At 43.5% G+C, this 14,925-nt stretch overlaps 1 protein-coding gene across 1 annotated transcript; it reads right to left on the bottom strand.

Moving 5' to 3' along the window:
* Positions 1 to 3,581: 3,581 nt before the first annotated feature.
* On the bottom strand, positions 3,582 to 14,756 carry LOC114687526 (T-cell-interacting, activating receptor on myeloid cells protein 1-like). The gene is given in 7 exon segments (XM_037202226.1): positions 3,582 to 3,856; positions 4,409 to 4,547; positions 9,044 to 9,340; positions 9,827 to 9,950; positions 9,952 to 10,118; positions 11,949 to 11,984; positions 14,397 to 14,756. Coding segments are annotated over 7 exon segments (822 nt in total). The 5' UTR covers positions 14,431 to 14,756; the 3' UTR covers positions 3,582 to 3,831.
* Between the last annotated feature and the right edge of the window lie 169 nt (positions 14,757 to 14,925).

The following is a 14,925-nucleotide window of genomic DNA, read 5'->3' as shown; positions in this document are numbered from 1 at the left end:
TCCAGCTCCAGGGGCAACTGACATAGCTGCCCTTGAGTACCCATGAGCACACACAGGCACACATGGACACACACACACACACACACACACACACACACAGGCACACACGGACACACACACACACACACAGCCACACACAGGCACACACGGACACACACACACAGGCACACACGGACACACACACACAGGCACACACGGACACACACACACACACACAGCCACACACAGGCACACACGGACACACACACACAGGCACACACGGACACACACACACAGGCACACACGGACACACACACACACAGCCACACACAGGCACACACGGACACACACACACAGGCACACACGGACACACACACACACAGGCACACACAGGTACACATGGACACACACACACACACATACAGGCACACACAGGCACACATGGATACACACACAGAGGCACACACAGGCACACACAGACACACACACAGAGGCACACACAGGCACACACGGACACACACACAGAGGCACACACAGGCACACACGGACACACACACACATACATATAATTAAAAAGTAAAAGTATTGAAAATACTGTTTATTTATTTTAGGTTAGGTTGACACACAAAGTGATGTATTTCATAGACATTTTCATGCATATATATCCTTGTGCTTTTTTCCCCCAAGATTTATTTTATGCATTTGAGTGCTCTACACCTTCACTCCAGAAGAGGGCACCAGATCCCATTATAGATGGTTGTGAGCCACCGTGTGGTTTCTGGTACTTGAACTCAGGACCTCTGGAAGAGCAGCCAGTGCTCTTAACTGCTGAGCCATCTCTTCAGCCCCATGTTTTTATTCTTCTTCATCCCTCTCCTTTGTCTCAGTCCTCTCCCATCTTCTCCAGTCCTCTTCCTTATCCAATAGTCCTCCCTTCTGCTTTTTGTCAGAAACAACCCAACTGAAAACGGACCTGGTCACATTAAGTGAAACACGCTAGGCCCACCGAGACAATGTCACACTCATTCTTTCTTACGTGGGGTCAAGGAAGAAAAACTGGCCCGAAGGAGGGCCACTCAGCGATGTCATATTCCTCATCTTCCTGGTTGCTGTGACGAACTATCGGATGGAAACAACTCAAGGGAGAGCATTTTCATCACCTTCACAGTTTCGGTCCATCATGGCCCGGTGGGGGTGGTGGCAGTGGGAGCGTGTGCTGGATGGAGGCTTTCCTCATCTCTCAGGGAGCTTGGGATGGAACAAGAAGCAGGCCGTCTTAAATTTCATTTCCCATTAGGCTGTGATAAAACACACCTACAAAGACCAGGCCTGGCAGTGCACACCTTTAACCCCAGCAAGCCCGAGGTGGAAGCAGGTGGATCTCCATGAGTTCAAGGCCAGCTTAGTCTATATAGTGAGTTCCAGCGCACCTGGGGCTACACTGTGAGACCCCATTTCAAAACAAAGGCAAAAACAACCCAAATGCGATTTGATAGGCTTTATTTGACTCACAATTCCAGATTAAAGTCCAGCATTGACAGGACACCAAGGCAGCAGACACTTGAAGCAGCTGCTCACATTGCTTTCATGGTCAAGAGCAGAAAGTAATGAATTGATGCTTGCATGCTAATACTCAGCTTCTTTACTCTCAGAAAATTTGGGGGACCCAAGAAGTGGTGTAATCCAAATTCAGAGTAGGTCTTCCCACCATAATTAAACCCAGTTAAGAAAATCTTCCACAGGGCTGGAGAAATGGCTCAGAGGTTAAGAGCACTGACTGTTTTTTCCAGAGGTCCAGAGTTCAATTCCCAGCAACCACATGATGGCTTATGACAATCTGTAATGAGATCTGGTGCCCTCTTCTGGCCTGCAGTCATACATGCTATATACATAATAAATAAATAAATCTTAAGAGAGAGAGAGAGAGAGAGAGAGAGAGAGAGAGAGAGAGAGAGAGAGAGAGAGAGAGAGAGAGAGAGAAGAGAAAAAAAAAGAAAAAAATCTTCCACAGACATGACCACAGGCCAACTTAATGTAGACAGTTCCTCATTAAGACACCCAGGTGATTCTAAATTGTGTCAGGTTGACCGTCAAGACCACCCATCACACAACTATAAACCTCAGAATGTACTGTCTGTGACCCACTTACACAGTCATGCCATCTGTCCCAAAGGGTGCAGGGGGCGAGCACATGAGCCTGTGGGGGGCCATTTCACATTCAAACCATTAAAGATGTGGAAAGGGAACAGAGGAAGAAACACTGGGGATGAGAAAGAATAATAGAGGGGTGAATAGGATCAAAGTTCATTACATGTCTATACTGAGCAATCACCACAAACTCTCTTACTATAAACTATTATTTGCCATTGCTACTTTTAAAAAGAATGGATGAAGTACTCACTAAGAATGTTTTTGAGGGCTGGAGCAATGGCTAAACAGTTAGGAGCACTGACTACTGTTGGAGAGGACCTTGCTCCGTTTTCCAGCACTCACATGCTGGCTTACCACCGTCAAAACACTCATACACGTGAAAATTAATAAATCTTTTAAAAAAAGAATATAAACATATATGTAAGAAACATATAATAAATATAGTGTATATAGAGGCAAATATATAATTTATATAGTCTAGATAACCAACAGTGCCAGAGAAGATGCTCAACATGTATGTTCTTGTTTTGTTTTGTTTTTTTGAGACAGTTTCTCTGTGTAGCCCTGGCTGTCTTGGAACTCGAACTCAGAGATCTGCCTGCCTTTGCCTCCAAATGCCTTTGGTGGGATCAAAGGAGTATGCTGCCACCATCTGGCAACACGTATCTTCTTCTTCTTCTCCTTCTTCTTCTTCCTCTTCTTCTTCTTCTTCTTCTTCTTCTTCTTCTTCTTCTTCTTCTTCTTCTTCTTCTTCTTTTAAATTTATTTAACTTTATTTTATGTGCATTTGGAGTGAAGGTGTCTGATCCCCTGGAACTGGAGTTACAAGACAGTTGTGAGCTGCCATGTGGGTGCTGGGAATTGAACCTGGGTCCTCTGGAAGAGCAACCAGGGCTCTTCACCTCTGCGCCATCTCTCCAACCCTAACACATACGATCTTAAGAAAATGCAAACTGGGACTGGGGGTGGTGACACATGCTGTTAATCCCAGCACTGGGAGGCAGAGGCAGATGGATGTCTGTGAGTTCAAGGCCAGCCTGGTCTACATAGCAAGTTCTAGGACAGCCAGGGCTACATAGTAGAGAGACCCTGTCTCAAAAACATCAAAGAGAAAAGAAGTGTTAGAAAAAAGAAAAAAGGGAAACACACACACACAATGTATACATATATATTAATGTGTCAGATAAGCATTTATGTGTTGCAGAGTATTCCTTTATACTGTAAGAAGATGTGTCCCTGTAGTTGGTTTAATAAAGAGCTGAATGGCCAGTAGCTAAGCAGGAAGAGGTTAGGTGGGACTTCTGGGGACAGAGAGGTCTCAGGGGAGAAGAAAGACAGGGTTGCCAGCCAGACGTGGAGGTAGCAGGATGGGCATCACAGAGTAAAGGTAACCCAACCAAGTAAAAGAACATTGATTTAAAAATACAGGTTAATTTAAGTTCTAAGAACTCGTTAGGTACAAGCCTAAGCTAAGGTCGAGCTTTCATAATTAATAATAAGTCTCCGCGTGGTTATTTGGAAGCTGGCAGGTTGGGACAGAGAAAGCTTCATTACATCTGTGCCCAGGCCTGGCCTCCATTCTATGTGAAGCGTCGGAATGAGGCAGCCATCATCCTGTCCCTGGATGATTCTCAAAAAGCTGGCATCGTGGTTGCACAGAAATTCACAGGGATAATTTGGTCCAATCTCACCGAGGATTCCTTATGCCCCCAGGGCATTGTGGGGCCTGTGGGCAAAGAAAGACAAATTAAAATTGGCCACAAAAGTAGCTCTGAATTGGTGGGTAGGTTTGGTAGCTACCATTTCATGACCAGTGAAATTCCTTATTCAGTACATAATTGATTACTTATTTCTTTCCCTAGGGTGACTGGAGAATATTTAACACACGAAGATTACATACGCTGGGGCTGGAGAGAGGACTCAGTGGATAAAAGTACTGGGTGCTCTTGCAGAGGATCTTGGCTCAATTCCCAGCACCCATATGGTAGCTCACAATTATCTGTGCTCTGGAACTTCAGTTCCAAGGAGCCCAACACCCTCTTCTGGCCTCTGCAGGCATCAGGGATGCACACTGTACAGACACACACCTGGTACACAGACATGCATTCAGGCAAAACACACATACACAATTGACTCTTAAAATTAAATATGTCAAGACCTTGCTTTGCACATAGTAAATACAACTCAACTTGTATCTGTCAGTTATACCTTTGTCAACCCGGGATGGAGAAAACCCTCGCAATTACACAACAGCCCATAACAAAGAGTGTTATTTTACCAGGGTCTATTTGGAGAGAGCCTCTGGCTATGCCAGGCTTCAAGCAGGAAGCCTCCCATTATCAGCACAGTGACAGCAGCCACTCCAAACCGGATGAGGTTACCCACGGTGTAGCCTTCTCTCATGGTATCTGGGGGCTCTGAAAGGGAGAAGATGATCGTCACTGGCCACAGAGGGCATCCCTCCTTCACAGACAGATTGACCAAATCTGACTCCCATATTTCCACTGGCGTCACAGACTCTGTTCTCTAAAGATTTAACTTTAAATATTTTTTAAATTTAAGTTGAAATGGGTATCCTTCTGCCTCAGTCTCTTTTACTTTGCTTGGCCTTACCTTATTTCTACCTCTTCTCTCTTCCATTTCTCTATCTCCCTTGATGCATTAGGGGTTAATCTTAGATGCAACATGTAGATCAAAGGAGACAGAGCTACACATAGATCTACAGAACACAGGAATCAGTGGCAGGTCAGCATGCCTCCTCAGATCACAAAAATGCCCATACGGGCAGTGAGCTTCAGAAAATTTGAACCTGGCAGAGGAAAGGCTGGTTCACTGTATCTCTCTCTTCATTCAAGAGGAGCTGTTGAATGGTAAGGAGCAAGGGAAACAGCTAGGTGGATAAAGGGCCTGAACCCCAGAATCCACATATAGCTGGATACAGTAGTGTGTATCTAAAATCCATACGCACTGTAGTGAGACAGGAGGAGAATCCACAGAAGCTTGAGAGCCACCTAGCCTGGCATCTGCAGCAGTGAACTGCAAGAGACCCTGTCTCACACAGGGCAAAAGGCAAGGAGTGATTGTCTTCTGACCTTCACACATACACCTTGGCATGTGAGTGCCTGCACTTAAACAGGTGACACACACACACACACACACACACACACACACACACACACACACACACCAAAAGCAAAAGAAGGAGGAGAAAAAGGAAGAGGAGGAGGAGGAAGGGGGAGAGGAGGAGGAGAAAGAGGAAGAGGAGGAAGAGGAGCTGATGTGATGCTTGGCATTTATCTATACTAAAAGACACTGCACATGAGTCAGCTCATCCCAAAAAGTGCAGCTTCATAACTAAACACACCAACAGCAAGGTTACCTGCAGGCATGACCCACAGGGAAAGGCAGGTAATCTCACTACTATGTAAGAACATCATTCTTTACCTATCATTGCCGAGTACACAGACTTTCATACCTAACAGTGATCACACTATTGAAAATCTCAAAGGCAAAAAGGGGAATTTATGAGCAAGGTGTGTAGCATTTAATGGGACAACATTATGGCAGGAAACTTTGGATACTTTTGAAGACTTCAAACAGTAAAGGAATGATATCAGGGAGAAAACCCACTTACAGTTGTTTAACTATATCTGCAGGAATAAGTGTAACAGGTAAAAGACCTCCACAGTGGAATTTTCAACACACAAAAGAAAGAAAATGAAGAGGACACTAGAATATGGAAAGACCTCCTGTGCTCATGGATTGGCAGAATTAATACTGTAAAAGGGGCTGTCTTACCAAAGCAGTCCACAGATTTGATGCAATCTGCATCAAAATCTCAATGATACTCTTCACAGTATTAGAAGAAACAATGCTGAAATTCCTATGGAAGCATGGAAGATATCAAGTAGCAAAACCGATCCTTAGATCCTAAAATCCACTTGAGAGCATCATGATACCCAATCTCTGAATATATAATAGTGTGATAACAACAACAAAACCACAAGAAGCAGAATGGCGCTGGTGTCAAGACAGACATGTAGACCAGTTAAATAGAAGCTAGAAATCAGCCCACATGGTGTGATTCACCTAATTCTGACAAAGTGGTCAAAAGCATACATCACAGCCAGGCATGGTGGTGCACACCTTGAATCCCAGTGCTCTGGGAGAAGAGGCAGGCAGATCTCTGTGAGTTCCAGAACAGCCTGGGCTACATAGTGAGTCCTTATCTCAACTACAAACAAATGAATTACAGAGAAGACCGCGTCCTTGTTTCAAGAATAAACAAACCTATTATAGAAGAGACATGCTCTTTAACAAATGATGCTGAGAAAACTGATGTCTAGTTAGTTGTTGAGGAATGGAACCAGATGCATCTCTCTCGCCCTGCACAAAGATCAGTTCTAAATAGATCAAAGACCTTGGACCAGAAACTTGAACACTGCTATGGGGAAATCACTACAGATATAGACATAGGCAAGGATTTGCTGAAAAACTCTTCTGTAGCACAGGAAATGATCCAGAGAACTAACAAATGGGACTACATGACATTAAAAGGCTTCTGTATGACAAAGAAAACACTCTACAGTGTGACAACACATCATGAAGAATGGAGAAAATCTCGTGCATCAAACAGAAGAGTATTACATAGAATGTATAAAGAACTGAAAATAAAGCAACAAAAATCCTCCAAACAATGTACGAGCTAAGGAACTGAATAGGCCATTCTCAGAACCAGAAACACAAATGGCCATTAAAATAGTTGAAAAAGGTGTGCAGCAGTCTTAGCCATCAGGGAAATGTTAATTAAAACTGCTATGAATTATCTAGGAAAGCAAATGCAAGATACTGTAAAGCATGCACAAAACATGATTTTAAAACAGTGGTAAATCAGGAGGAATGATTTTGTGACACAGTTATAAATACCTAGCAGTCTATATGGAAAAAATAAATCCTCAAAAATTTTCTAGTAGTAGCCATAGGAAAGTAATCACATATCAGATAACTGTATAAAACTATTAAAATAAAATTAACACAACAAGAAAAGTAATTTACGGAAACACAATAGAGTGTAAACATAGCCATATAGTTATAAATGTATGTATATGCTTATATGGTAAAAATGTAATGTGTGAGGTTTATGATAGTTCAATCTGTGAGCAGGATCAATTATTTAATAAAAGCTGTTAGCATAAAAAAAACTGCTATGAAATCTTATCTTATCACAATCCAAATGGCTGAACAAGTAACAACAAATACTGGTGATGATGTGGGTAGAGAGGAATCCATAACACTGCTGGTGGGAGTGTAAACTTGTACCAGCCTTCATAGAAATCAGTATGGAGGTTTCTCAAAAAATTGAAAATGTGACTACCATACAACCCAGCTATATCAATCACTCCTTGGTATGTATCTGGAGGACTGGAAGTCAACATACTACAGAGATGTCTGCCCATCCATATTTATTTCTACCTTAGTCATAAATATCAGGAAACTAAACCAGCCTTGATGTCTACCCACGGAAGAATGGAGCAAATGTGATGTGTGTACTTAACAGAATTTTATACATCCAGGAAGAAAAACAAGATCATGGAGTCTGCTGAAGATCATTACATTAAATAAAATAAAGCAGGTTCAGGAAGGCAAGCATCATGTTTTCTTTCAAATGAGGAAACTCGGTTAAAACTGTATCCATGTTGTACAGGTGTGTGTGTGTGTGTATTTATATATGGGGTCACTGAACCATACAGGGGATCATGAGAAGTGGGGACGAGAATTAGGTGGAAGAAAGCATAGAACAGGAGAGGAGACAGGGAAACTCACCCGGTGAAGAGAAGAGAGCAGTTTGGGGGTAGCTGGGGGACAGGGCCAGGCAGGGCAGTGTGTGAGAGAAGGACAATAAATGTCCTTATTGCTTGTACAGAGTCACCCTGATTTGTGTGCTAATTGTATTAGTGATAAACACCTGACGGAAGCAACCAAAGGAAAGGGTTATTTTGACTCTCTGTGTGAGGTTGCTGTAAATCATGGTGGGGAAGGCATGGTAACAAAAGCAGGAGGCAAACAGTCATGTAGCATTCATAGTCAGGAAGCAGAGAAAGAGAGAGATAAATCCTGGGACTCAGTTCACATTGGCCTTTTCATTAAGTCTGGGATCCCAGTCCATTGATGGCACCACCTATTTTAAGGATGAGTCTTCCTACCTCAGTTAACCTTGTCTAGATTACCCCTCATGGACAAGCCCAGAGATTCGTTTTCTTGGTAGTTCTATAACCCAATAAGATTAACTTTATATTAACCTGAAAGACTAATTAAAATAAAAAGAAGTCAGAGTAGCAGTGCACCCCTTTAGTCCTAGCATTCAGAGGCAAAGGCAGGCACATCTCTGTGAATTTGAGACTGCCATGGTCTACATTGTGAGTTACAACACCAGCCAGGGCTACATAGTGAGAATGTGCCTCAAAACAGTAATAACAACAATAAAAAAATATAAATATTGCATAGCTAAATTGTTGGGGGATGTCTTTCTGTATGTTGTGAATATATGTTGTTCCCACTGGTTAATAAATAAGCTGCTTTGGCCTATGGCAAGGCAACTTAGAGGCAGGCAGGAAATCCAAGGAGAGAGGCAGGAAAGAGAAAGGTAGAGTCTGGAGAGATACCTGTCTGCTGCCCAAGAAGCAACATGCCAGCAGACCTGTAAAGCCATGGAACACGTGGCAAAACATAGGTTAATAGAAATGATATTAAATGATAATAAATTAGTTTAGGATATAAGAGCTAGCTAGCAAGAGGCCTGCCATAGGCCATACAGTTTGTAAATAGTAGTAAGCCTCTGAGTGATTATTTTGTAAGTGGCTGCGGGACCACTACACCCTCCCACAGGCGTTCAGAGAATGATAGCAAACCTTACCTGTCACAGAGACCTCCAGGGGATTGCTGGGGATTGAGGCCCGATAGGGAGCCTTTGCCTGGTAGTACACACAGCTGTATCTCCCCGAGTCTCTGGCTGTCACATTCAGAAGGGAGAAGTCAAGCACCCTTCCTGTGGAGCTCCTTATCTGCACAGGAGCCGAGCATCCCTCCTTCAGCAATGCAAACCTCATGGGTCCGAGCACACTGCCCGCTTTCTGGCACTGCAGTATCACCTGGCTCCCTGCAGGCACTGTGCCCCTGTGGTAGGCTTGGAGGGAAGGTTTAGACAAGTACCCTGGAGAAGAAAGAGGCTCTGAGCTCAAGGGGAGACGCTGTAGGCCTTGTGCACATTCCTGTTCTTTGTTGTTGCTTGTGTTCTTTCTTTATTTTTCAAGACAGGGTTTCTCTGGGTAGCCCTTGTCCTGGAACATACTCTATAGACCAGGATGGCCTTGAATTCAGAGAGATCCACCTGCATCTGCCTCCCCAGTGCTGAAATTAAAGGTGTGTGCCACCACTGCCGGGTAATGTTTTTTTGTTTTTTCTTTTCCATTCTTTTTCTTGTGGGAGCAATCTACTGAACCTCATCTCTCTCATTATCTACCGTGACTCTAGAACAGAGATTTTTTTTTTTCATTCCCACAAACCCTGGGTGGAAGCACATTCCCACTCCTCTACCCTTTGCTCTGGAGATCCCACCCTTCTTCATTCCTTCTCCCGGTCCCACCCTTACCCCCAGTCTGAAGATGCCATATGTCTTCCTGAGATAGACCCTCCTTACCTGTGACCAATAGGAGAAGGGCATCACTGGGCTGGGTCCCGGTGCCATTGGGCCATTTGCTGAAGGATTCACAGGTGTAATGTCCTCCATGATTCTGCTGTAACTCAGCGATATGAAACTCAGTCCATCTTCTCTGTCAAATCACGTGGCTTCCCAGAATCCAAAACGATACCTTCCTTTTTGAAGATGAAGTATTCACTTGGAGCAGGGCTCCTGCATCGCATTGTCACACTGCTTTTGGTGGGAAGCACTGAGCTGGGCCAGGCGCTGAGGCTGGGCTTGGGAGGTGGCCCTGGAAGCAAACAGAGCTCAGAGCTGTATCTGATGTACTTACCTTCTCCCAGAGCCTCTGCTGTTCCTTTTTTTTTTTTTTTAATAGAGAAGGAGACTGCACTGTGGAGGTAGCTCAATTAGTGAAATGCTTGTTATGCAAGCATGAGTACTTGAGTCGGACTCCTGGAGTGAGCATAGAAATCAGGATGTGGTATGTATGCTTGAAATCCATTGCTGGGCAAGTAGAGATTGATGGACCACTTCGGCTTTCTGGTCAGCCATTCTACCCTAATTGGCATGCCTCAGGTCCATTGGAAAAAAATTGCCTTAAAAAAGAAATAAAGAAAGAAAAAAATATTTACAGTAATCCTCCCCCCAACACACACAGCAATTGAAGTTTGGGGTGACAGGCAAGGCCTCTAGACCACAGACTCCAGAATGTCTTTTGCTTCTGCTGTGCCTTCACATGTTTGCTGCTGAGATCTTTCTCTGGTATCTGCATGGTGTGAATGGGTGTGGGGAGATCCCCACTGCCTGTAACGAAGTGTGTTTATCTCACGGAAACATCCTGTTCTACTAGGTACTTTTACTTGTGAATTATTATGAAGATGATTTCTTCTTAAGCTGTACTGTCTATTTGAACATGATAATGTTGGTTTAAACAGAGTTTTGATGATTACAAATAAATACAGGAAAGTGTTACACAAGCTAGGGCCTATGAGTTTCACCTAAGGAGCTGCAGAGATTGCAGTTCAGGTTAATGATTAAGGAAAGTGATTGAGTTCCAAGAGCCAGACTGGCTCACATTCTTTTAATCTTAATGCTTGTTGAAAGGTGCATTCACAGGTTTTGGTGTGCATCATAGCTGAAGCAAAGCCTTAAAATAACTCCAGGTTAGGTCAGATGCTTTGATAATAGCTTTGAGATGAAAAAGCCTAGAAAGCAATATAAAGTTCACAAAGACACATTGGGTCAGGGTCAGAAATACAAAGCAGTCCAGTTATTACTAGCTGATGTACTTTCCTTGCTAGGACTGGTTGATGATCAAAGGTGATGATTAATTCCTTGTGTCCATTTTTGCCCTCAAACTCTGGATATAAGAAACTACTGATGAGTGGGTATGCACCCTAAAGATTTAAAGTAGAGCTGAATGATTGTTTTACATGTAAAATTTTAGGATTGTGATTCCATTAAAATTCCTTATAAGATTACCTTTCAAGATAACCAATAAAGTGACCGAATCCTTTTTTGTAACTGGTAAATACAGCCTGCCAGTAAAAGATGGCTGAGAAAGATACCCACTGCATGATCACACTGTGAAAATCTGTAACAAGTTTCTTAGATGTAAATGTACATGGCGTCTTGGGATGGCTTCTTTTTAATCATGTGAGAGACAAAAAAAAGTATTCATTATAAGTATTCACTGGTAAAATAGAATGTAACCACCTTGCAATTCCTACATTGCCTGAAAGACTTTGTTGAGGTATATAAGCAGTAGAGAAGAGAATGCAGTGATAAAACAAAGAAAGAAAGCATCAAGAGAGTATGTGAGTGTTTTTTTTCCCCTACCCCTCAGATAAAAAGTCACAGTATGCCGACTCCATGGAATTCCCTTTGAGCCCTGCACTGCTGGAGGCAGGTCCCCCAGCATTGGAAAATAGCACAGTTGTTGACCTCTGGCTTCTACATGAATGCACACTCACATGTTGTTGACCTCTGGCTTGTACATGAATGCACACTCACATGTGTACTCACATATGCACATGGACACACATACAGAAGATATAAAAAGGGGAGGAAAAAATTTGGGGTGAAAGATCAAGGAGAGTTTGCCTGAAGACCCACTTACCATTGACCGGAATGTCTGATTGCCCAACACACAGCCCTGGAAAAAAAATCCCACATGAGTCACAAGTTCCTCGTCCCCCTCCCTGGTCCAGAGGGGTACTCGGGGAGCACTGTCATCTTATCACTTGGAGTCTCCCTCTCAGGAGCTGCATGGTCCCTCATCTGGGCTGTGACTTCAGCTTGTATCTGAGGTTGGCTATTATCATCTTGTTGATCTCACTCCAAGGGTCCCTTCTTACTTCTCCAAACTCTCAAAAACAACTATAAAAAAAAAAAAACAAATACTCTTTTTCCTCATAATTTTTTTTTTTTTTTTTTTTTTTTTTTTTTTTTTTTTTTTTTTTTTTTTTTTTTTCTTCTCCAAACTCTCAAAACCTTCCAATTCTCATTCCAACCCCCAAGCTTCACACAATCACCATCTCTGTTGGAGGAGCAGGGATCACATTGCCTGGGTCATCACCTCTCCTCCAGGGAAGGGACACCAGCCTTGTAGGACACTGGGGAGGACAAGAAGTTAGCCTACTCCTAATGATGTCAAGAACCTCAGGAGGAAGCTGGTGCACCCCTTTAATCACAGCGCTCAGGAGTCAGAGGCAGGAGGACCTCAGGGAGTTTGAGGCCAGCCTGGTCTACATAGTGAATTCTAGGATAGCCAGGATTGCATAGAGAGACCCTGTCTCAAAACAGACAGACAAAAAGACCCCATGGAGGGAGGCTTGGGAGATGGTTCTGCCAGTAAATTCTCAATACAAGCAAGTTTGATACTCACCACCCATGTGAAAAAGATCACTGTGATGGCGTATGCTTGTCTTCCCAATGCTGGGGAGGTGGAGACAGGAGGATCCCTTGAGCTCAGTGGCCAGCTAGCCTAGCCCAACTAGTGAGCCTCATGTGAACACACACACAAGCACACAACTTATTTACTATGTACACAAATAAATAAATGTAATAAAAATATATCTGTAATAAAAGCCCTCATGCCTCCACATGGTATCACCCCTAGATAAAGATCTACAGATGGTGAATGGTAGCTGAGAGGAGAATCAGTCTCCTCCAGGGATGAGCTCCCATGTAGGTAGTCCAATCCCAAGAAGTCAGTCAGTCATAGACACATATGCATAGGATTAACGGTCAATGGTTGTATATATGTGCTCATATGCATGCATATAACATATATACACACACACACACACCTATATATAATAATGAATTAAAGAAAAGATCATGAATTGGGGAAAGATGCTCTGAGATCAATGGAAGAAGTGGTGGGCCCTGTGCTCATGCTTGTCTTTTTTTTTTCTTTTGGTGCTTAGAGACAGGATTCCTGTGTGTAGTCCTGGCTGTCCTGGAACTCACTCTGTAGGACAGATAGACATCCACCTGTCTCCTGCTGTCAGTACTGGGATTAAAGATGTTCCACCACACCTGGGTTATTATTTTTGATGTAGGGTCTCATGTACCCATTCAGGCACCAATTAATTATGTAACCAGATGTTTTTGAACTTCTGACACTCCTGCCTCTATCTTTCCAGAGCTGGGAATACACGAGTGTGCCACCACACCCCACCATGAAAAGTTACTGAATAGCATTGATCACCAACTGTAGTTATTACTATATAAAAAAGTGCTAGGCATAGTTGTACAAGCTCTTATCCCTGTCTTATCACCTGGTCTCACAGCCTGTAATCTCGGCTTTTGAGAGCAGAAGCAGGAGGATCTCTGTGAGTTCAAGGCCAGCCTGGCCTAGATACTAGGCTCCAGGTCAGCCAGGTTGCATAGTAAAAGCTTGTCTCAAAACAATTTAAATATAATAAACAAGAAGTTCTTTCTGTGGTTGGTCTCTGTTGTATCTTAGTCATAACAACTTGGCATCACAGAAAAGAAATAGCCTGCTGCTGATTCAACCTTGGCTAGCAACAGCATATAGAACTTGCCAGTTTTGAGTCCTTTACATTATACCTATGTTCTCTCTCTCTCTCTCTCTCTCTCTCTCTCTCTCTCTCTCTCTTGTCTCTGTCTCTCTCTCTCTCTGTGTGTGTGTGTGTGTGTGTGTGTGTGTGTGTGTGTGTGTAGTCTCCAGTGGTCCAGACTGACCTTGATCTCCCTACTTAGCTGAAGATGTTCTTCCTTCAATTCATCATCTGCTTCTCTCCACCTTCCATGTCCTGGGATTATAGATTTGTGTCACCACAACTGGTTTATAGCACTGGGGATAGAACCCAGGACTCCACACTCACTAGGTAAGCATCCTGCCAACACAGCTACAGCCCAGACCCTGTGTTTTCCCCCATCTATGTCTATTATTGAGCTTTGGTTTTACCCTAATATGTACAATAAGATTTCTGATTCATCCTGTGCACTCAGGCACTGATCTGAGCTCTGTGTGAGTTCTGGCTTCAATCCCCATCCAAGAATCTCACCAGTTTTATGATTTCCTGGAGCAACTTACGGAGGCAGAGAAGGGAAAGGAGCCTAGGGATCATGGTGGCTCAGAGGCTGGTCCAAGGGTCTTCTTCGGGACTCTTAGCAGAAGAATTGGACCAGGATATTGCAGTCCTTCCAACCTCAATGAGTAGGCAAGACTGGTTTTGAGGTTTTGAGCTGGCTGCTCAGTTCCTTCTTCCCACATCCACTTTCAGGAAATGTGTAGATGGCCTCTGTTGCAACCCGTTCCTCTGAACTCCTTCAGAGACTTGACTCACTTGGTACTTTTCTGTCACAGTCAACTTTCAGGCCTTACACAGGTCACTTTCAAAAGGCCTAACACTGGGCTTGCCGGGTTCATTCTGAGATGATGTAAACTGAGATTTATGATTTCTGATGTCAAGGCCGAGATTTATGCATAGATGGTGCCCCCTCATTGGTCCTTCCCGACCTGTGTTCTTCTAGTCCCCACTGAAGCCACATGCAATGAAGACAGATTTACATAAACACTGCTCTGAAGGAGAGGCTTGATACTCACGTGACAGTGCCACGAC

The sequence above is a fragment of the Peromyscus leucopus genome, chromosome 1, assembly GCF_004664715.2.
Source record: "Peromyscus leucopus breed LL Stock chromosome 1, UCI_PerLeu_2.1, whole genome shotgun sequence".
NCBI classification, from domain to species: Eukaryota; Metazoa; Chordata; class Mammalia; order Rodentia; family Cricetidae; genus Peromyscus; species Peromyscus leucopus.
The sequence above is the reverse complement of the archived record's forward strand: the minus strand, read 5'-3'. Positions and strand labels throughout refer to the sequence as shown.